This window comes from Gavia stellata, chromosome 24 (assembly GCF_030936135.1).
Source record: "Gavia stellata isolate bGavSte3 chromosome 24, bGavSte3.hap2, whole genome shotgun sequence".
NCBI classification, from domain to species: domain Eukaryota; kingdom Metazoa; phylum Chordata; class Aves; order Gaviiformes; family Gaviidae; genus Gavia; species Gavia stellata.
Genome location: NC_082617.1, coordinates 242,873 through 266,785, shown reverse-complemented (window position 1 = coordinate 266,785; position 23,913 = coordinate 242,873). Strand labels below are relative to the sequence as shown.

At 47.9% G+C, this 23,913-nt stretch overlaps 2 protein-coding genes across 2 annotated transcripts in view; both read right to left on the bottom strand.

Annotated features, from left to right (window-relative positions):
• LOC132319072 (hydrocephalus-inducing protein homolog) overlaps positions 1–672 on the bottom strand; it is a 45,956-nt gene extending 45,284 nt beyond the window's left edge. The window contains exon 1 of the mRNA XM_059828818.1: positions 569–672. Within this exon, the coding sequence (XP_059684801.1) occupies positions 569–661 (93 nt within the window). The 5' untranslated portion in view covers positions 662–672. The remainder of the gene's footprint in view (positions 1–568) is intronic.
• Positions 673–14,597: 13,925 nt separating this feature from the next.
• On the bottom strand, positions 14,598–22,972 carry LOC132319104 (exocyst complex component 7-like). The gene is made up of 7 exons (XM_059829012.1): positions 22,878–22,972; positions 21,987–22,052; positions 20,733–20,917; positions 19,956–20,061; positions 19,235–19,457; positions 17,760–17,927; positions 14,598–14,641 (listed from the first exon to the last, which is right to left on the bottom strand). Exons 1-7 carry the CDS (start codon positions 22,935–22,937, stop codon positions 14,598–14,600), a joined length of 852 nt encoding a protein of 283 aa, XP_059684995.1. The 5' UTR covers positions 22,938–22,972.
• Between the last annotated feature and the right edge of the window lie 941 nt (positions 22,973–23,913).

Sequence of the window (23,913 nt, the reverse complement as noted above, 5' to 3'; positions counted from 1 at the left end):
TCTCCAGTCAAGTGAGCTCCAGTCAGCAAAGGGGACGTCTGTGGATGGGAAGGAGGAATCGCCCTGACTCCACTGCTGTTTGCAGGGCTGGATCCGTGCTCCACACGGGATATGAGATACAATAACTGTTTTGCAACCTGTTCTGTCTGGGACCAGCCACGTCTTCAGGCAGAGCTCGAGCAGCCCACCACATGCCCGGCTGCCTGGAGGGCAGGTACGGTCAGAGCAGCACTGGCAAGTATGCCTACGTGACAGAAGATATTACTGCCCACACAAAGAGGATGGAATGAAGCACACCCTCACGCTTCAGCTATTCCAGTGCAATGCCCAGGACATTCATTTAATTTGGCGTCCAGGCAAGACTCTGGACTTTCCCCGAAGCAGCACGCACTCCATCCCCCACTGCACCATGACAGCCACCTCCAGCAGAAGCCGGGCAGCAAAGCGATGGGGAGGTGGGGTCCAGCTTCACAGTGCTGCTAGACAACAGGAGGGGAAGGCGCAGGAGGGACACAGGGGGAGTTTCCAGCCTTAACACAGGGCCTGCCCAGCCACAGCAGGTACTTACAGTTACAGACTCCTCTGTCTCTCTGACTAGCTTCGGAAAACGAGGTGCTACCACTTTGCTCTGGAATCCATCAGCCATTTTGGAAGACCCCATGGACAGATGCATCTTGCCAGTGGCCATCTCTCAGCTCACCTGGAACGAGCAACAATAGAACTTTGAAACTCTAGAATCCCATTCACAGCAGAGCCAGAGGACACACCCACGTCTCCAGGCTGCAGCATCCTTCTGAAGTGGAGAACTTAAGGCCTCCCCACCCTGTTCCGTGATTAGACCATATTTAAGTGGCACAGTCAAGATTCATAGCAGTAAAACCCCAGAACAAACATTCCCTGAGCCAAAACAGCCTCTTGCTGTGGGTGCTGTCCCACGAGCCACAAACACACACCAGGGCCTGCTGGCATTTCTCACCTTCCCCCACTTCCATTACTTTTGGAATCCCATTTACTGGAATTATTAACCCAATCTCTAGTAGTAGCCAAACTGTCCTTTATTCCTTTTCACAAGTTTTCCGGTGGGAACAGAAGGAAGGTAAATGTCACTTAGCTGCTTCATTTTGCCAGGGCAGCTGACCTGATGTGACTGTGTGCCTGACCCTACTAAGTGCTCAGAGTACTATGAACAACCTTAAACCCAGGGATCGCTGCTGCCCCCAGCGTTAATAAAATCAGACCACTTGCTGACTTTGCAAACCCGATGTCCACCCTTTGTGCAAGGAGCCTGGTGATGCTTCCAACTAATGGAGCGTAGAGTTCAATACTCTGATTAAGAACTATAGTTTCTCAAGGCTAATTTGGTTGGTTGAAGTTACAAAAATTATCCAGCAAATATGACTCCTTCCAGGCATGAAATTACCACAGTGCCCAAGAACGTTTCTCCGTGGAGAACGAGGGCCCTCATTTTCACTTATTAACACCCAAACTTAAGGCTCTGGTGAGCAAGCAGAAGGGGACCGGTGCTCTCTGCAAAAAGCAGCTTTCTTGGATTCTCTCGGCTTTTGCACACAAAGCCCTCGGGGGGCTCCAGCGTTTCCCAAAACACACACGTTCTGCCAAAGCTGCTTAATTTCCGATGGCAGAGAAGGTGAACACTACAGATTATTACTTTTTCGAGCTAACGGGGACTTTGAGGGGTAGGAATACACTGCATTCCCAGAGAGCACAGTGGGGAGGTGTCGCTGCAGCTGTACGCTACCAGCCAGAGTGCTGGCAGCTGAGCAGGGGGAGGCCACAGCCAGCTTGTCCAGTAGCTTCTTCACCGTAACCATGGCTCTTGATGGATACAGACACCAGGCAGCCCTGCCAAGTTGCCATTTTTGAACAGCAACGGACCCGAAATTAAAATCAACATGGGTGTACATACTTTGCAAGCCTACACACACGGTTCAGGACGTCCTGCAGGATGTAGAAGACTGCAGCCACCGCTTTCTGACCCAGTCCCGGGCTTCACCATGCTTGGAGGTAGAAAGATCATCTGTCTCACAGAGCTTGCTGCCAGAGACACAGGTGTAGCTGAGACAGGGAAGACCAAGTCCCTTCCAGGCTTCTTCCTCAGGACAGGGCTTATCAGTTCCAAGAACACTTGCAAGCTAGCCACAAAGTGAAGCATCAGCCATCTTCCCCAGGGGAGACCCACGCTTTCAAAAGGAGAGCCCAGAAGCTGAAATTCACACCACCACGGATGCTCAGGACCACCAGCTCAGAGGAGGTACAGGGTTTACATCACTGCTCCTTCTCCATTCCTGGGGCTGTACATACAACCCCACAGGGACCAACAAGCCCCTCTTCCCTTGCCAACACCCTCTCTGCCCCATGAGCTCACCTCTGTTTTCCTTCACAAGATCCAACTCTCACCATTAGGTTCACCTTGGAGCCACCATTCCCAATTCACACTTGGCTCTCAGTTGGCTGCCTGCGTTTCTGGCTCAAAGGACACATTTCAAGCAGCACAGACTGCAGCTAGTCCCAAGCAAGCACAGAGGGGGGGATCACACCTGCACACAGCCCAGCGCAGAAGCAAGCCACCCACCTCAGCACTTCAGACAAGCCACCCTTCTCCACCCTAGCAGGGTCTGACCAAACCAGGCTCTTGGCCCTGGTCTCCTTAGAGGCACAGGTAACAGTCCATGCAGGGAGCTGCTCTACAGGGCTCAAAATCCTCCCCCCCATCCCCTGAGAAGCCTTGTTTACATCGCTCTTACCCTCCTGCAGAAATAAAAGAGCATATAGCCAAGGGCAACAGGCAGCCAGGTTGCATTAGTAACCTCTCCTTTGCTGCAGTGCTAGAGGGACACAGAGCACTATCAGCTGGCATCCCCAAAAGCCCTGCTGCAGGCTCTGAGATGAGACCTGACAGCACAGGCACTGTCTAGCTTCCGAACACCAACACCAGAGCCCCTGGCGGGGGTTGAAACAGGCACATCAGAAACATAGCTGTCCTGTCACCAGTGCTGCACTCACCAGATCAAACCCACAGAATAATTGGACACATCTGGTGTCTTGCAGAGGACAGAGCCACAGCAAAGGCAAAGACCAGAGCTGCAATGAGGACCCAGGGAGAGCAGGGAAGTGCTGGCACAGACAGCTTACACCATCACAGGGATGCAGATGGGAGCATCCACTACCCCCACTTCAACCCATAAAGGTAAAACTCCAGCACTTGGTTGAAGAAAGGAATACGACTGCAACACTCAGTCATTTTAGATGCTATCAAAACTTTTCCTCCCAAATAACTGCAGTGACATCACTTACCTAACTGCAGCCTCGTGAAGTGCCAATCATGAAGTCCCAAACAGGCAGCCCATAATCCTCTTTGTCCAGGCAGGGTTCATACTTGTCTTCTTCTGAAAAAAGGAGGACAATAGAGTTGGCCCCTTTCCCTTTCAGCCATTTTCCCCCCTGCCTTCCTCTGAGCAATGCAATCCCACATTGCTGGGGAGAACATCGGGTTTTTTGGTAGCACAGACCTCAAGGCACAGCCCTGGATTTGCTTTCTCCCTTTTTATTCCCATGCTGGGAATCCATTTTGTTTCCTCACTTTTTGCTTAGTTTACATCTCACTTCCAAACCCTGAACTGCTTCTCTACTCCTGTTCTGAATCAAGACAAGATTTCAAACGCCTACATTTTGGAGACCCTGCCATTTGCCATACAGCCATGAAACCCCCCCCAAAATAAATTGTTTTTTCCCCAGTGCTTGTTAAAACAAAGTCCTTGGCCCCAACAAGTGTCATGCCTCCTAGGTTTTCTTTTTCCTTCATACTATGAAACCATTTAATCCAGCCAGCTGCCTTTGCACAAATGCAGAAGAACATTTACAAGCCTCAAGAAGTTAATCCATTTCAAGGGGAATGTCTGACATAGAGGTTAGCAAGGCAGTAACGGGGGCTGTGATTGCCCAGAGACAACGCACAAGAAGATGGGTAGGCTCTGGATGGAGGTTCAGGCCTGACTCAGCAAGGTACTGCCACAGCATCTCAGCCTGAACAAGGAAACGCAAAGATGTCAAGGGCACTGATCACCCACGCAGTTACAGGACGGTTCGATAGCTGTTCCTGGGACTGACACTACCTTAATCCTTAGTCTTGGCCTCATGTTTCCTCTGGAAGCTAAAAGCCACCTAAGTCCCCGTGATATTGAGGACAGAAACATGCTGCGGTACCACCACGCTGTAGGACCAGGGCTCAGTGGTCCTTCACGGTCACAGAGGCAGAGCAGGGGTCAGTCTCCCCTCCCGCACACCCAGCCCTTCTCCTCAGCTGGCAGGGTCCCGCCAGGGCATTCTCCATCCCACCCAGTGCCACTGGGCACCACAGGCTGGGGAGTACCGGGCTCTGGTGGTGCATTCCTTCCCCCCCACACTTTTTTCCTGGGCTGCTCTATGATCTCAGGAATTCCAGCTGGGCCTCGGCCTTTGCGCAACGAGTTGGGCGGTTAAGCGTCCCTTGACTGTACCAGGAACTCTTGCATGGCTAAGGTGGGGAGCAGCACTGACTGTACCAAGCACTCCTGTTACCCAACTCAAGGCGGTAACGAGAGCGGGAATAACCAGCCATCCCCTGACAGCCTTGGAACATCCCTTACCTGGGCTGTAGCCCGAGTGAAACAGTACCAGTGTTGCTGGAATTCCAGTAACTTTCCAGTAACTTGCTGATGACTAAAGCCAATCATCTTACAAACCTACAAACAGCCGTCCCAAGTGAGCTCTCCCGGACCGCAGCAGGCTGCCACCAGCATCCTCCTCACAGTGGGACGCCTCTCAGAGTTTCATGAACTCTCCAGTTTGTGAAATGTGGAGGACTGCCGCCAAAAGCTGCCAACGTGACCTGGGCTGAAACCTTCTCCTCCTTGAGGCTCAACTTGCAATGGAGGGCTCTGCTCCATTGCTGTCCCCAGAGCATCCCCCTTGGGCTCCACCACAGAGACAGCCTTGCAACTTTCCCTTATAAAGCAGCACGGGGACTCCCAGGACAACCGGGCCACAGAGAAGAAACCTTCCCCATTTTCTTAACCAACCCAAAACCTTTTCCTCTTTCCTACAGATAGAAAAAATCCCTCCCGTGCCACAGGCAGCACAGAAGATGCACCAAGGATGACACTGACGGTCGCAGATTCGCACTCATCTAATGACAGCTCTGCCAGGGACCAGGCAAGGTGTTTGATCTCACAGGGACTCAGCTTTCCTACCTGCGAGGCAAGTCCAGCAATACTTATTTGGGAAAAGGACAGTCACAAGAGCTAGCAAACAACTCACATTCAACACAGTGCTGTTAATACTATGGAGAGACTTGTCTAGCCTCTCTCTCTGTAATTAGCCCCTTTCTCTAATGTCTGAGCAGCCCAGTGTTTTTAGCAACATATACAATCAGCTTTCTTAGAAGAAAATGGTATCTTTTACCAGTCTAACTTGGTGGGAAGAAAAAGTATCACTGAGAAACCTGATCTTATCCATACACTTACAGCATGCTGGCTAGATCAACATATCTTTAAAACACATGCCTGCAGCAATCCTGAAAGGCAGGGGAAAAAGCATCTCGGCTTTGTGGATAGAACTGCAATGCAGATGATACTGCACAGGAAAATTAAGGTATAAGTTTAACACACATCAGCTGTTCTCCAGCAACTGCCTACAAGCAGGGTCTTGTCCCATAGCAGAGAAAAGGTCTCATACTCCACATTTGCTGTGGGGTTAGATGTCCGGCATATCTGCAGTCAGGTACAGCCGCCTGCCTGGAGAGTTTCACGAACTCTCCAGTTTGTGAAAAGTGGAGGACTGCCGCCAAAAGATGGTCCTTCCACGTCTCTCTTTTTTAATGCTTACCTAGCTTTACCGTGCTCAGAGACAGAAGATGAAGCCCCATTCAGCCACGTGGCAACATGGGCTAGAATGAAATAGCACCCATTCATTCACAGATGACTTGCAGCTCAATTACTAACAGACCGAGAAGCAGCAAGGTAGAGAAAGGCACTTCTGAACACACACACAGACACACGCAGGCAGGAGGGCTGCTGCACTTGGGCAGCTCTTTCCATCCAGTTCTTTTCTGAGCAGAGCAGCCCCAAGTGAAAACTGCCCTTCTTCAGCTATTTCAGGAGACAAAGGGGGTCCATCTGCTCACCATTAGAATGCTATGTGCATGACTCAACATTGCCTTATTCTTACTGACTACAGCCTTCAGGGCATTTTCATTAACTAATGGCCCTGAAAGCAGCAGTCACCAATTTCGGATCTCAGGGGAGGTTTTGAGTACACATCTGTATTAGTTGCAAATCTGACCTAACTCCTATTTACTTCAGACACAAGCAGGAGCAACTGACACAGTTTCAGTCAGAATTGGGCAGTCTGGATCAGGTCTTGATGTTACAGAACATCTTGAAAAACAAGGTCAAAAACAAGTGTTAAAAACAAGCAAGAAGAATTAGAAGAATGTAAAGAAGATACTTCATAACAACTGCACCTGGCACTTAGACATATTAGAGATAAAGACTGTCTTCACCAGCTCTCTGCTAACTAGCAATAACGATTAACACAAGGACGAATCTTAGAAAAATAGAATGGACTGCCAAAATAGTGCCCTAGAGTTAACCTGTCTCATTATAATCTCATTCTAATGCTAAAGAACACACCTCCTAGCTAGAAAAGCCCCCAACCCAATTAAGCCCCCTACTCTCTCAGCAGGTGTGGTGAATTAAAAGAGAACTGTAACTTTAAGATGAAGTAAGAAAAGTATTAACCAAGAGTTAATTGAGGGGTAGAACCAGCAGCAATAACTAACTTTGGTAATTGTTTTAAATACCTGTCATGATTTTAACCCGGTGTGCAAGCCTTGAGGAGAAATCCCCTTGCACCCAGCGCCGCAATAAACACGCCTGCTTTATAACTCTGTGTGAGTTGTGAAGTTTGTTTCCGCGTGTCAATACCTCTTTCCCAGGCTCTCAATTTTATTATTTCCATTCTCAATCATTGTCAATACAAGCACAAGGGAGAGGAACATTTGAATATGCACAGGCATTCTACAATTAAAAAAAAACTCTATAAATAAGGGGAATGATATACTTGGCAATGAGGTATAAAGCATAGAGGAAACCCACAAGACCAAGGGCTGTTGCTTAGCACATACATCACACCTGGCAGAGCCCACAAATAAGGGGTCTTGCTGCATATACTGCAATGGCACCAAAAGATCCAGGACCAATAGGTCACTTGTCAGAAAAATCACTACCAACTTCAGTAGCGCTAAGGAGGTATGCTACACACCTTGGACTTCTCCTCCTCCACAGACATTTGCAGGGAATAATGTGCAGAGCATAGCCCATGCTGCTTGTAACTCACAAACTCACCATGTGGCTCCGTCTCTTTCCTCAAGGGTGGACCAAATTTTACTTGACCAACTAAAGAGGAGAAAAGGAAAACAAGAATCTAAGCTGGACTGCAATGAGACCCAATTCAGCTCCAAAGGCTAACAAAAAAGACAAATCCCGTTTAATGAGTGCATCACAGCCCCACTGATGCAAACTTCTGGCACAGGCACACCCCCAACTTGTGCCTGCTGGAAACTAAGGGGCACAGAAAGTACTCTTCCATCACAAAGGCAGCACGATCGCCACTTGCCCCACCTAGTCATTAGAAAGATGAGGAAAACCATTCAGCAAACAGGCCGTCAAGTGCCCTCTTTAGAGCAGCAATACAGATGGAATTTAGATAAAACACACAGCCATTGTGGGAATTCGCTCCTGGACCTGTTCTTCGGGGAGATCACTAGCACTAAAGAGCCGTGAATGGAGTTTGGAGAGAGCTTATCGCATCTTCCAGGAAAGCCCTTTGGCAGACGCTCATTAACACTCCTTCCCTCAATTTTAGCTTCAGGAAAGACAACTAAAGCGCCAAGGATTGCTCTGATTTAATTCAAACAAAAGAATGACTACAGCTTGGGGGATGGAGTCTGCTTGTAATGGCCAGCGATCAACCACCTCCTTTCCTGATTTCTACAGGACTGTTTCAGTTCAAACTACAACAAGAGACTAAATTAAGGCAGAAAAATCTTCCTCTGCCATTCTGCTACCTAGCACAATCTGGCATCACTCCGAATATCTCTGCTGCAGTGGCATATGAAGCAATACCAGCCAGCTCTCAGAAGAGCTCAGGCTGCGTCCTGTTCAGTTAAGATGAAGCAATAGTGAGATTTGCTGAAGTGCTGACAAAAGGTGTATTCCAATGCATTACACTAATGTTTCTTTGGCATAGTCATCTAGAACCTATATCCGTAAGTGAAACAGCATAAGTTTTTCTTTTCCTCTGTATCACTAAAAATGTTTCTATATACATCAGCTATGCAGAATACTAGTTGAAATATGTGAATATCAATGATTATTTTAAGAATATTTAATGTTGTCATATTACACATGCTTACAGTTTATTTCAGAGCGTGTCTTTTCTCTTCTCCCATTTCTACTTCTCGAGTGAATCCTATGAGGCACTACCAGAGGCTAGAAGTGAACAATAAAAGACTTCAATACCAAAATATATTCACTTGAAACCCAGTATTGTGTACCTGGTTTTTAGCAGGTTTCTTTAGCATAATAGCAACAAAGAAAGACAGAAATCAAACAGAAGCTAAAAATAAAGATTGCATGTACGTTTTTGTACATGAAAGTTAGAATTATTTGGAGACATTTTATGTGTAGAGTGTCCTCACCTTCAAGACAAGGGTTTTTAAAACACCGGATTTGAGCAAGTAAAGACAATGCTGGCCAGCATTTGTCTTTGCTCAGATAACATTTCCTTTTTGGCCTCTCAGTTTAACGGTATTGATAGTTGGAAAGTCTTCACTAACATACAGTTAAGTATGAAGACAGGATGCAGTAACTGAATATCTGTTTTCTCTTGTTTACAAAACACTTCAGTCCCGCGCTGCTTATCACCTTACATAAGCATGCTATTTTTTTCCCAGCTGTTAAAGCAGAAAATCAGAAATTTTGCCTTTGACAAAACCGTAGGTGAAATCAAGTTTCAGAGTATTCCAAGATAGAAAATAGAATCTGCAAGAAACACATACCAAAACGCTTGACAAAAACAACTACAGGATCATTCTCTTCTTCTCATAAGAAAGCAAATTAGGAACAAAAGAACAAGTTCTACAGAGGTGGAAAATTATTTTTACGAATGCTTGCTTTGCAGATGAATGGAAACATAATTCCACAAAGAAACAGAAAGCAGAATGCACGACAGAACTCGGGACTGGAGAAGTAGTCCACACATACTGCTGCAAAATTGTTGAAGGACAACCACAAACAAAATTTTAAAGTGTTTTCATCTCTTTCTCTTTGAGCGTCTCTCCCCCAAATATAATGAATTTTGCTAAGGGCCTGGACGTGTGACAGAGCAGCACAACCAAAAGTAAAAGCAACCCTTCAGCCTGTTCCCAGATCACAAAATATTCTGTGCCTCAATGAACCATAAGCATTTAGTTTTGTCGGCAAATGAAAACTTAATCTGATCCTGTGATTAAAACGTATTCCTACCTCAGGATCATCGTCATCAAAATCACGGTAAGTGGAATGATCAGGATTATTCATTTTATCCAAAAGTTCAATAGCAAGACTTGGATTTAATGGCTGGGTAACAAAAAGGATGCTGAAAGACACAAGGAAAAACACAGATTAAAATTCCAACCACCCATATTAAGCACATTTTAATTTTAGAACTTAAGAAAAATCCCACACATAAATTTATACCTGTAGTAACTTTTCAGCTGTCGGTCTTTTTTCAGGATTTTTTTCTAAGTACCGTTTTCACAGAATGATGGAAACTATTGGACCTGTAAAAGGAAGTGGTAAACATGAGAATCCATTGCCCAGTGAAATACATGATCATTATCTACTGAAACAGAAAAGTACTTGCCATTTCATTCTGTCCTTTAATTCAGGAGGCTGGCAGTTGCTTTTCATCATTAGCAAAAGCGCTCTAAAAAAAACAACAGTATTTCTGTGGGTGACATGGCAGTACATACCTGACATGAATTTTGAATACATTGTTTAGTTGGCAGGAAGAAGTCCATCCGTTTAAGAGACGCTACCAGGACAGCATGACGCGTTTATGCACCAAAAGGAGTTGTCACAATTTCTATCACGTACATCCAGAACACTTACAACCCAACACCCTCGCAGTACCCCCAAACACCACAAGCACCCATGCAGCCACTACTCCAAATGGATGATTTGGGAAGCTGTACTTACACACCGCGCTTTAACCCTTTGCTAACCTCACGGGATGTAGGTCAAACATTGGAGGCTGAAGCTCAGCGAGCTCTACAGCAGTTATTCCAGCTGCCCACAGATCACAGAGGTGCTTATAGCCACCTTTTCTTCCTACTGCAGCAACTTCTGGCGCCATCCTAAAGGGTAAAACACATTTTTAGATAAACTTCTCGCCACAAATCAAACATTCTTCTGTGTGCAGTGGTTTACTACTCTTTTTCCTAAAGCTCTCAATCTATAAGCTCACAGCATATACACTTCCACATGTGGATATATACACAGGCGTGCTTGTCTGCATGCACATGTGTGTGCAAAAAGTTACGTAATGTATACATGAAGTTCTCCTCAATCACCTTCTAGTGACTAACAGGCAGTTTCCAAAACAGCTATTTCGCTGTTTTCAGTGGATGAAACCAATCTGCCTCAGGCTGTTCTGCAGGCACACAACAAACTACCCCTCCACAGCCAAAGAGCCTAAGGGGTAATTATTCAGCTACAGTAAAACCCAAATAATACCCAAATTCACACACTGCCCCAGAAAGTCATCAACTGACTTTGAAGAGAAGAATTCTAACCAGAAAGAACTCACAAAATGTCAGCTGGGCTCGTGTCATTCCGGCTCGGCTGCTCCGGGCTCGGCTCGGCCCGGCGGGACTCGGCTCAGCTCGGGTCGTTTCGGCTCCGCTCCGATCCGCGGGCTGGGCCGGGCTCGGCTCGTTTCGGCTCGGCTCGGCTGCTCTGGGCTCGGCTCGACTCCGCTCGGCGAGACTCGGCAGGGCTCGGGTGATTTCGGCTCCGCTCCGATCCCCTCGGCCCGGCGGGGCGGGTCCGGGCCGGGCCCGGTGCCGGTGCCGGAGCCCCCGCCCAGGCGAACCGGCCCGGGCGCTGCCCACGCAGGAGCTCTCCTCGGGCGGGTCCCGGGACACCCCTGCCGAGCTCCGCCGAACCCCCCTCGCTGGGCGGCAGCCGGCGGGACCGAGAGACCCCGGCGGGCGCAGGGCAGAGGCGCGGCGGTCCCGGCCCGCCCCTCCCCGCCCCTCCCGGGACAGAGGGGTCCGCAGCGGCTGTCCCGGGGCTGCTGCCCCACGCCCACCCGTGCGGCGGCACCGGAGCGGGTGGAAGAGGCCCCCGGCTGCCGACCCCAAACGCGCCCCCCCGCAGGAGCTCCCCGGAGCGAGGGGGCCCTGGCCGGGGACGCCCGGCGGGCTCCAGCACCCTTCCCTGGAACGGGTTTATTTAAGCCGGTCCTCTGAATCCCAGCATGGAAGGTTTGCTGCTTTTCCTCAGCTGTGGAAGCAGGGCTTCGCAGGACGGACCATTCCTGTCCGGTAGCACGTTGCCTGCTCCCCAGAGCCACAACCGCAGCCACTGGGTTAGAGCTGCAGAAAGAGGTGCCTTTCCGAGGGGTATTTTCTGAGCACACTCAACACAGACCCATCAGGAGCCCCACAGCCAAGACAAGGAATGATCTCTGGCGTTACAGGAAGCGATAAAAGGGTGACAACCTCTGGGCTCAAGAGAGCGACTGCAGCAGCAATTCCCATCACAGGCATCATAGAATAACGGATGCTGCCCACCCATGTCTAACTCGCATTAAGTCACCCTAATCCCCAAGACACTTCTCTTCTAAGGAACTGCAAATCAATTAAAACCATGGAAAAAAAATAACACTGCGTTAAAAAGATTTATACTTACACACACAAAAAACAGACAGAACTGAACAGAAGCCAATGCTGGATATACAGCTAGAAAGCACAAAACAAAGCATTCATGTGACAACTGAAGACTAAGCGCTGCTTCCACATTAAAAGGTTAGTCGTCATGCAACAAGCTACAATTATCACAAGCACATGGACACCCTCTCACAGCAGAGCTTTGCTGTTGCCTGCACAACAGGGAACAAAGTTTTGGGAAGGTAGAAGGAGTTTCTATAGGAGACCTGAGTAAATGGAGAAGGATCCAAGAAATAAAAATGCTGCTGCCAAAATTAAGAATTGTTCTTCCGCTTCAAAGTAATAAATACTTCCAACATGCAAAAAGTCCCTACTTCCACCAGTAACTGTAAGCCACAGTGCAGCTTGGAAATGAGTGTTGGCTGCCCAAGTGATACCAAAGACTTAAACAAATTAGTTAGCATACAAAAAACCCAGATCCCTTTGTGCAAACTTTGTACAGATGAGTTAAGATGATACTGCCTTGCACAAACTGAAATATGCATTAGTTTTCCCGGAAACAGGCTGGCTGTGGCGATTAGCTCTATTGGGTTATGTTAATGTTGTCTACCTGGAGACAAAAGTAGACCTAGCACCTGATATAGCCTCTGGGTCTACTGATAATGGCCGATATGCAAACTTGAGACTTGGCCAAACAGCCAAGTCAGTGAAATGCCCCAAATGGGCGCCCTAAGGCTGACCTACCTCATTATACTGTTAAAAACCACACCTCCGAGCTAGAAAAGCCCCCAACCCAAATAAGCCCCCTACTCTCTGGGCATGCGTAGTGAATTAAAAGAGAACTGTATCTTTAAGATGAAGTAAGAAAGATCCTAACCAATAGTTAGCTAAAGGGTGGGACCAGAAGGCATAACTAACTTTGTTAACTGTTTAAATACCTGTCATGATTTCAAGCCGGTGTGCATGCTAGGAGGAAGGATCCCCCATGCACCCAGCGCTGCAATAAACCAATGTCGGCTTTCTAAACTATCATTTGGGTTGGAGAGTTTTCTTGGTTACGATTTTCGGTAACACAAGTGCTGAGGGCCGCTATCCTGAGGGGAAGCCCAAGTAGACACTGCTGCAGAACAGTATCCTGGGGCGCAGGACAGCTCGATCCCATGAAGGGATACGCCGCAGAGGGAAGGAAACTTCAAGTCCCCCAGACAGTGCATCTCTAATGGGGGAGAACAGGAGAGAGGTGTTCCCACTGAATTACCAAGCTGCCTTAACCTGGGGCACTTACTAAACAACAGAACTTGTTGCCAGTGAAACATTACATTTTAGGAACCATTTTTCTTCTACCAGTTCAGAGTGTTCTCAACCACTCAGTAAAGTAGAAATCATATCCATAAAACACATTCTTCCAGTAGGAAACTTCTCCCCTCTAACCACACACCAGGGAGGTGGGAAGACTTACACCCTCGCTGTGCTGATGCATTTGCTCCTAGCCTCTGCCATACGATCAAGTGGGAGGGCTATGCCTCTTCTTCCAAGCTCCCTGAGGCCCTTCGTATCCAACACTTCCACTTTATTCTTAGCTGCTTTCAGAAACCTTAACGGCTTGGGCACAACAGCAAGTTCCCCTGAGCAAGCAGGGCTGTAGCAAGCTCTGGAGATAGGCACTAAGCTCTTTCTTACTGCTGTTACCAGGGCCCAGCTGATGCAGAGCAGCTCAACCCAGGTACTGTTCTTCTACCAGTTCTTTCATCTTCCCCCACTTTCAAGCATCCAGGGGGAGGGGGGGGGGGGGGAGAATAAAAAAGAGGGTAAATTGGTGTGAGAACCAAGCAGACAGTACAACTGCTGCTGCTGTCAATAGGATCTCACTTCACAGGTATGCAGCGCACGTCTCCACAGCCCACCCCTGACAGTTTCTTCTCAGATGAGCTGAAACACCACTGCTGCATTTTATTTGCAGAAGCACAATTACCTGTGTTTACGCTGACACACACTGAGTGTTCAGTGTTCACGGGCACCACTTCAGTGCTGCTGTATCCCTCTTACTTAGTATTTTAATTAGGCTTTAATGGATTCTAGTGGAAGCCAAATGCTTTTGTTCCACAATTGTTTTCCCCTATTAGGCAGCTCGCAAACCAAACGGGACTGCGTTTCAGCTACTAATGAAAACATCACATTCAAGCTAGGCAGCGATCAATATGGGAAGCAGGAACAGGCTCTTTGTTCTGCCACACAAAGATTCCACAGCCTGCCTTCCAGGTAGTACCTCACCGCTAGGTAAACTGGAGCATTAAGTAAACTGAAAAAGGGCTCCCCTATAGCTCGAAAAGAGCCTCCAAAACCCCCAAAAGTCAAAAAACACCTGAAACTTCTGCTCCTGTGGCCCAATTGTTAAATAAAATGGCTTTTGGGCATGCATGAGGCACAGTTTTCCAATTGCACATTGTTTCTCTCTTCCATTAAGCAGTTTCCTAACCAAGCAGAAGGGCAACGCATCCTCTTTTTTTAAGCACCAGCTGCAGGAGTCTGTATAAAACCAGCTAAAGTTCTCTGGCTTTTGCTTGTAGGCAGCAAAGATGGGTGCCCCTACCAGCACCTTCTGGCCCTATCCTTCCCTGGCAATGCAGAGCTTCTGAGCTGCCTGCTGCTCTAAAGCCAAAAAAAAAAGCACTGGGTCTACCAGAATCACAAAGAAGAGGTATTTTTTGTGCATATGTTTGCAGCAGGATGATTTGGGAATCTGAATACATCTGCCCTCTGAGACAGACTGCTGACATTTCAAACAGCAAACTACAAAAAAAAAAAAAAAGCCCACAGATTGCTTCATCAGTTCAACTTGACTTGGCAAGTTTCATTTAAAGAGGAGACAACTTTACTTTAGAAGCACCTCCAGCAGTCAGATTTTCAACTGCATGCTGTAACAACGGGAGACGGTACAGGGTACATCAACAAATAAAACACTAACGCAGAGATTAAGACCCTCTGAAACAACACACGGATATGGAGCATCTTCTCCAGAATCCAACATAGTACCTGGGGGAGACGCGGGGTCCTCTACTTTGTTACCCTGTCCCTAACACCTCACCTTCCCTTTAGCTGTAGCCTCTCTTGCTCTTTGCTTTGTGGGTAAACAAGTTATAGCACATCAGATTGAGTTTGTTATTTATCCCTTGCAACAGGTTTAAGTGTGCATTGGGGTGTGCACTGGGATATTCTTCCTTAAGGAAATAAAATTGGAACTGTGAGAAAACCCCCTTGTCTGAAATCCAAATCGGCAGAACTTGACTTTACTTACTGAAGCAGTAGCACAGAAAAAAAATTCTTTGTCCACAATTGAAAAAAGGCTAAAACCAGGGGAATCAAACACCACCAGATGAATATTGCTATGAAGAGGGCCACTGTGCCAGTGCAAAGAGGGTATAAGACCTCCACCTCAAGAGCTGTCCTTGAAAGCTGATGGAACTGCAGAAAAAACAGTGAATCTCTGCTCAAAGACTATTTTTTTCCTCCATTTTTAATTTCACTTAAGTAGAATTTAGTAGCCAGAAGAGATGGCTGGTGTATGAGGTTTAACCACCCCTGTCCTTCAAGAGCTACAGTCTGGTTCTCTGTCCTTGTTCACAGAAGATTGGAGACAAATTAGCCACTATCTTTTCTTAACAATACCCCAATAGATCATTTGAATTGTGCTTTCCTTCATACACTGTCAGCTCTTTAAGTGCATTCAGACCAATGCTCTGGGCCTTCTAGCTGGCCATCTCACAAACTCCAATTAAACTGGGCAAAAAGATGTGAAAATCTCCTGGCAAACCTACAGCCGAGACATTCATCATGACAAGTAATTCTGGATGGCCAAATGCATCCATTTTGGAGGAACCCTGTTGGTAGAGAACAAATGCTTGTGCTCTCAAACATGTGGGCTCCTTTCTGTACTCTCTGTGTGAGCATCCAAGATCTGAGACCCATTAAAAAATCCTAGTGATTTTTTTTTCATCTGCTCAAAAAAAATCTCATCCATCTATTTACCTAGGGCATAGGGGAGATGTTACCATTTGGCAGGCTGCTCAGAAATGTTTGCTGACCCTGCTAACTTCACAGCAATCAAAACCCAGGGATCTTTTCAGTATCAGGTGATAACCAAGAACTGTGGACCAAACCTGAAGCACCTGCAACCCAAGTTCCCCATGGCTCAACTACAGATCCCCATCTGGCATCTTTCCAGTAGAGTGCTACTGAACCACACAAAAATAATTTTTACCTGTTGTAATCATGTTGTTGGGCAGGAAAGACTGCTCGGGAGCTGAACACAAATGACTGCCATCATGCTTAGGAGCAATTTAAAACACTGATTTTCTGCCACCTGCAGCATAGCTAGTTCTCCTCAGCAGGAGGATATTGTCCTCTACAGGCCTCCCAACACTGAGGGCAAATTCTTAGGCACATAACTACCTGTCAAACTCCAGAGGAAAGCCAAGTGTGGGGTAAGACATACCCTTGTCAGGTGGTGCTCTGCTGACAGGGCAAAATCGACCGAAATTCACAGACTATCTGCATTCACCAACTGCAACTCACACATCAGCTTTCAGGAACAGCTCCAGGACACAGCAGCAATGGCACAGATTGATTTTAAAAGACCAGAGGGGTTATCTCTGGATGTCACAGCCTTCCCCAGCCAGCCCCCCTTCTCCAAATATCCCAGGCACACCCTCTGCTTTAGCAAGAAGAGGCCCAGCAAAGCCTCTCCACACACAGAAGTGAAGAGAGCGAGCACCAGGGCCAGCACACGCACACATAGACGCACATTACCTGGGATGAGAACTGCATTCACATCAGGATTATAAAAATAAACACAGCACAATTAAAATGGGCATTTCTTTTCCTCCCTTTCCCCATCCCATCCATTCCCAGTCCCTAGCCACATTTCTTATTAAGTTTTTGAACCCCATAAGAGTATTTTGACAACACAGGAAAAAAATTATTAGGGTGGGAGAGTATTAGCCAGGTAAACCCACAGAAATATGAACTTTTCTGACTTTGATCACTATTGCAGAGGGTGCTGTGACACACAGCGGGACAACATCGCTGTGCTGCTGCGGGAGGTATGTGCTAGCTTTTGCTGGCCCTCCTGGCTGTGCTCCCACTAGATGGCACGTTTCAGAGATGGGAATTCCAGCTCTGCGCTCCGGTACACCGGAGTGAGCGGCCTCACCAGCTGCAGAAAATGCAGCAAAACTCCATTATGAGGAGAGGTGGAGTAAGCCACCAACCACATTCCTAGTTCCTCCAAAGACAAGCCAAGGCAAAAGCTTAACAGCCCTTCCAAAACTGAGACAACTTTGGATCTCATGTCAGTAGGCACCTACCTAGTCCCCATCTCAAGTCCTGATGAGTTCTTAGTTTCCTAGCATAGTAATAATTTATTCATAACTAATGATTATTAAAGTGATGTGTTTTATCAGATCACAGTTTTCTATTTTGCTGTGGCACAGTCTGTATTCCATATTCCAAGGCTGAGGACAGGTGCTCTCAGTTCATATCCTTTTATAGCCCTTTTATAACAGAGACAGAAAATGCCTGTAGCCTCAATGCTGAATCCAGGGCCGAGAAGAGGCGCTTATCTCCAAAGTCTCACCCCTGCTTCTGTCCTAAGCGCACATTTTAGACACAGAGGCTACCTCAGCAGTGAGAAGGCCTACAGATAGGTGTTTGATAGCCAGGCAAGAGGATACACAGTACAGCAATCCCCCCCACCCCTTCAAGAACTCACCTGGTCTCTTGAGTGGCTTTTTGGTGGGGGTGTCCTTCCTTTTGTTCTGAACGGCAGGGGAATATGGCACTCCAGTGGAGGAGCTGTTCTTACGGAAATGGTCTTTCAGCCCCTTGATGGAGCGGTCAAGCTGGACAGAGCGGATTTGGAAATAAACAGGCACAAAATCTAGGGAGACAAGGTAGAAACAAGATTATAGGCAAACAGGGAACACTATATGATAAAACAAACCTTTCCTGAAACACTCTGTGCCCCTAAGGGGCCCTAGTAGCATTGATGTGGGACCCGAGGTGTTTTTCCCTCCCAGAGCTTCTCCTATTTTCTTCAAAAACTACTACTTCTTCTTCCTTCCCCCACAGTATTCATTCCAGCCCTCCCACCACACACAACAAGTCTGTGCACCAAGAGCACATCAGCTGTGGAACTGATGGGAGACATTTGTGCAAGACCTTGTCAATTCAAGTGCTCAGTTTCTAACATGAGAGACTTCACACACTTCTCAGGATTCAGGGCATTCAGGAACTAAATGAGGCGTTCATCATTTGAAAGCAGAATACAAACTGACTAACAAAATATGCTATATATGCTTCAGTCACCTTTGATCATGGAAAAGTTCTTAAGAAGCTTTTAAAAGATGTTTGTCATACTTGGTAAGCACAGTAATCCCCACTCAGAAGCAAATCATTGAGGTGGGGGGTGATTCTAGTAGCTATATGTATGTGAAAGTACAGGTTTCCTGTAACAAGTCCACAAAATTGTTCACTCCCAAAGAAAAAGTTAATAAAGGAGTATAAAGCTGTAGGCAGATTTTGATGCTGCAGAACAGGAAAGAAGAGACATGTACTGACTGAAGAAAGTCGTCTGTGCTGCTTCCCCCCCCCACCCTTGGTCACATTTACTACAAAAAGTTCTGTTCATAAATAGTTCCCAAATGGGAATAAGTGACCAGTGTCTCACACATTTATAACACTTATAATGATGGAGCACTAGATAGTTGCAGCTCCATCAGAAGGCATCACAGATGCAAGTTAAATGGATTTCTGCTATAGGACAGGCTATGCATTAAGACAATTTATGCTTTATTTACACAGCTCGCTCTCTCATCATATTCACCAGATCATTCTGTTCAACTGACAAACCATCACTCACTACAAAAGCTGTAAAAAAAAAAAAGGAGGATCTTAAGAAGGTGATTGAAAGGAGACTGAACTACTCACCTAAAAGGTGCCACTAAGGCAGTCACTAGTTTTGCTAGCGCTGCTAGCTACCAACGGCAGTGTGAGTCATGGTTTGTTAGCACAGCAGCACCTGAGCAGAGGCTTCAAGGCTGAAGGTGTGTGATCTGCAATCAAAGCTGTACAGTGCTACACACAACCCTCAACACCCTACTTTTGGTCTCAGCCACATGCAGTAAGTAGTTGGAGAGCACTCACCTGATACAGAACTACAAGGGAACAACACACAGCACTACCAACCTTGATTCCTGCCGTTTTCCACCAGCCAGCCAGAAATGCCGATGATATCGTGCAGGACGCTCTCCGGGAGGTGCTCCAGAGACATCTCCTCCTGCGTCTCCATTTCATCATCCCCGCTGATCAGGTCCAGGATGAGGATGGGTGGGACCGGCTTGCTGTGTCGTGTCATCAAGCTGCGGAACTCTGACTCCAGGGACTCCTTGCCCCTCTCAAAGAGGGATTTCTGGCACACAACAGCAGAAGGACAGAAGCAGCACAGGGCTTCTGTAATCAGTCACTCACAAGTATTTCTGTATAAGAACGTACTTTCTGCAGCGTTTCTAACCACATGCTTCAAACTCCAACACCTGTAACTAAGAAACTTTTAAAGCAAATTAACTAAAAAAAGGCTTGGGAGTTGCTCAGTTTTCAAGTGGGATTTAAACAGATCTCCCATTCCGTTCAAGCAGTTGAAGGACTGACAAGAGCTGCTCAGGAAGAGGTTCAATCAACTCCACCACACGTGCAAGATGCACTTTCAGAAGTCCTATGGCACAGTGCGTAGAGAAAGCAAAACGCCACAAGCAGAAACACTGCTGAGTGCAGACTTAAACAGAAGCCAAAACAATTGTTTCTTTAGCTGTGCCCAAACACCTTCTTTACAAGGCAGCAAGCAAGAGGGCAAGCAGCAGGGCTACATCTGTCCCTCTTACCCATGCCAGGTTCCAGACCCATGACCTACCACGCGGTTCAGCTCTGGGCTGTCTGGATTGTTGTCCTGGAAGTATTCCACCGCCTTCTGGATTTTGTCCTTGCAATTCAAGTACTCCTCCAGCCTCCCAGTGGGGCTGAAAATAAAACCAAAAAGAAACAGAAGAAGCAAAGAAAGAAGGTATCAAGAAAGCACCAGACCAAACTCAGGATAAAAATAACAAGGAACATTTAAATTGCCTTTTCTTCAACTAGGAGGAGGTCATGGGATTCCCTTTTGCCTCCACTCAATAGCACAGCAGAATACCCAATCCATGCAGCAAGTGCAGAAGTACTGATGATGGAGCAGCACACAACTCTCAGCCTTGCCATCCTTTCCCAGTCAGGCCCTGATGGGAAGGTAGAGGAAGCTGCACATCCCACCCCAGAGAAGGGCCATCACAGCACCTTCCCAGAGACTGAAAGCAGGCTCCAGAACAGTTCTGATTCATCCTGGATGCAGCGACAACATCAAGAGGGCAGGAAGAACCTTTGGGAAAAGGGTAGAGGAAAGAAGAGAAGCCACCAATGCTCATGAGATTCATATGGCAGCATGTCTGCAAATCCTGGAAGAGACACCAGGGTCTGAGCAGACTTTGCCCTCTGGGGATTGCTGAAGGTCAAGTCAGGCAGCTTCATTGTGGACTGACAGTGGGAAAAGAGTGTGGGAAGGGTACAGGGAACATTATGATGAGTGTGTGGAGTCAGGTCCCCTACCAAAAGTTCAAGAGGATGAAGCACCCCAGTAAGATCTAGCTGCTCAACTCACCCTTCCTTTAGGATCTTCTCTGTGTCCTTAGCCACATGGGAGTAACTGATGACGTGATCCAAGCAGGACAGGGTCTTCTCCACGTTCTCCTGCAAGCGCTGCAGGTTCTCTGTCTGTTTATGGACAGGGATGATCGAGTTCTCCAGCTTCATCAAACGACTTTCAAAGGAGGAAAGAATAGAAACCTACACGCCAAGAGAGAAACAGAGAGCTGAGGACGTCCTTCCACCTGGACCCATACAGTTGGACAGCAGTTAGAGCAGGGCAAGCAGGGACCTTCAAGTCCCAGCTTCACTTTTTGGGCTCTGCTACTAATTTGCCATGGCTCCTAAAGCAGGCTGTTTAATCCCTCTATGTCCTAATTTGTATTAATAATCACAAAATAGATCACCTGCCGTACAGAGACGGGCCAAGCTTGAATTAGATGTTTGTAAAGTGTGAAGCTAATGTTTCAAGACAGTACTAAGGAGGAGCAAAATTTTATTTGACAGCAGAAAACAAAACCACAGGAACTGCCTAGAGGTGCCCTAGGTAAAAAGAACAAAAACATAAACCGGCTGCCACTTTGCTCCATACCACTAAGACCCAAATATGAGATGCACAACACGACGACACAGGACCAGTATAGCGAGAACCTTCTTTTCCATCATAGACATTTAGTTTTTAAAAGGGACTGCGATATTGCTTCTGAAAGGTGGAAAACCTCTTAGTAAGCTCATAAATGGAGCCTTAATGTCATCTTTTCCAGGCAAAAATGTAATTCTTTCAAGACTCACTCCTATGTTATGTTTTCCACACTTCTCTGGCAGTGCCTCTATGACCTTCTTGAAGCACTAAGCCCAAAACGGGACATAGTATACTAGCTGAGGGCTTAGGAGCAATTAGAGCGTGGTAATTACTTTCTACCTCCTAAGCAGAACACTCCCAAAATAAAACTCCAAACGAGACCTGACTTTATGAAGCAACAACATGATGCTGTTGCACAAACTAGTCTGGGGTCTATTAATACCTATTCCCAAGAGAGAGGACAGACTCATTTGAGCCCTCATCTCCTCAGGAGAGAAGCTTAGGATTTAAACATTCATCAGTTTCCCACTTCGCCCAGCCACTGAAGTGTCAAACACAGATGCAGAGCAAGTGGTTCATTACTCTGCATTCCTCAGATAGGCACAATGACAGCCTTGAAAACAGATTGTCCTAAGAAAAAGTAAACCGAGGCCCAACATTAGGGCTGAACTTCAAGGACCTCCTTACCATGTTCTTTGTAAGCTGGTCACTCTTCTCAAGGCTCTCTTTGATAAAGGACAGGGGTTCTTCTTCCTGTCAGCAGGATGAAAAACTAGTCTTCAATTCTGAACATGGAGCATTTAAGTCACTACATGCTACACGTACGTTTTTACAAGTCCTGGTAAACACTGCAGCAAACAATCTTTGATCTGATGCTGACACCACATTTTAATATGCCACCTCTTCGCAGAAATCACAACAACTGAACCGAGGTGAGAGACACATATCATAAGTGAGGGGTTTATGGATTACTCATTTCCCTCTAATATCCCAAACCCATGAGCCTTAGCACACTGAAGTCACAGCACAATATAACGTTAACACCTTTACCACAGAGGCACACTGGCACAAGACCACATTTGCCTGCCACAGCACAACACAGGTGTTGCACAGGCACCATCCAAATCCCCCACACAGCCGTGAACTCAAGCAGCCAACGCAAAGCAACCACCAAGGGCTGTTTTCAAGTCACCAAAGCCCAGAGATGGGGTGGGGGGGACGGACGGGACACAGCAACCTGCAAGGGCTGGCCCCACAGGCTGCACCTGAGGACCTGAAGGGAGAGCCCCCAGAAGCTACCAGGCCCTAAGAGCGGGGCCCCAGGCCCAAAGCGCGGGGCAGAAATACCTCCTGACCCTGAAAACTAAGGGCCCTCGGCCCTGAAGGGGACCTGGGGATGCTGACAGGCCCGGAGCGGGGTGACCAGGCCCTTAGGGGGCCGCGGGACGCTCCCAGGCCCGGAGGGGGCCTCCGTGGCAGCTCCCAGGCCCATCTCCTAGGCAACGCGCTGGGGCTGCGGGCCCGGGACCAGGCCCCGGCCCCGGCAGGGCCCGCAGCAGGGCCCTAGCCCAGCCCTACCTGCTTGAGCTTGTCCTCGATCGCCCTCCTGCGGGCCGACACCTCCTCGGCGGGGATCATCCTGCCGCGGAGCGCCGGGGCCGCGCTCCACCGTTCAGTCCCACTGCAGACACCCTCTTCCGCCCTCCCGTCACTGCCGCGGCGCCATCTTGGGAGCGGCAAGACACATTGAGCATGCGCAGCACGACCAAGGGCCCCCTGCAGAGTGGTCTCCATTTAAGTAGGGGCCGGAAAGGCACCAGCCCTGAACGCGCATGCGCTGTTGTCCCAGAGGGGAAGAGGCGCATGCGCACTGCCCCTCGTAACGGGCAGTTTGGGAGTGGTGGGCAGCTGCGCCGCCATGTTGGAAGTGGTGTGGCGGGTGCCAGGGTGGCACCCCATTTCTGTCAGGGCAGGACTGGCTCCCCAGGCCCGCCATCCCCACTACGGCCTGGCCGAGTCGAGCTCCTCCAACCCCAGTATCACCGACGTCCCCACAGGACACGACGTCCTGACGGGGGTCCAAAGCCACCCAGCCGTCCCCCCTGCCAAGCTGTTGGGGCGGCCAGGCCCAGGGCCACTCTGCCACACACCGTGAGGGAGAAACGAGGTGTGGAGGAAGATTACAGGGGTTTGAGCCCAGGGAAATTAAATTGTAGAGATTTGAGTATGAATTATGGAAATGTAGACATTTGCAGGAGTGCAGGTCACTCCACTCCCATCCAGCATCCATTTTCCAGAAGGAAAGGCTACCACCACAGGGAAGGTGCTGCCTTCTCCTGCGGCATAGGTGGGGATGGCCGGGTTTATCACACGCTGAGGCAGTTACGGGGCTCTGCAACCTCACAAACCACATCCAGCCTGGCACAGGGAGCTGCTTTTATCAGTACAGACAGTCCCAGCCTGCCGTCTCATGGTGCACCGAGGCAAGGCCCCTGCTGCGTGAAGGGACTGGTGTGTTCTCATCCATCTTCCCCTTGTCAAACCACCCCGGGCTCTGGAAAGGAGCTGAAACAGCCCGACTGGTCTCTTTTGTTCAACAACTTTGGTGTGTTTC

Excerpts from the sequence above, each read along its gene's own strand:
- LOC132319104 (XM_059829012.1), bottom strand. The coding sequence starts at position 22,937 with ATGATCCCCGCCGAGGAGGTGTCGGCCCGCAGGAGGGCGATCGAGGAC. Across the intron at positions 20,918-21,986 it reads ACCAGCTTACAAAGAACATG|GTTTCTATTCTTTCCTCCTT; the intron begins GTAAGGAGGTCC and ends CTTGGCGTGTAG. Across the intron at positions 14,642-17,759 it reads AAAGCCACTCAAGAGACCAG|AGCAGCAGGCAGCTCAGAAG; the intron begins GTGAGTTCTTGA and ends TTTTGGCTTTAG.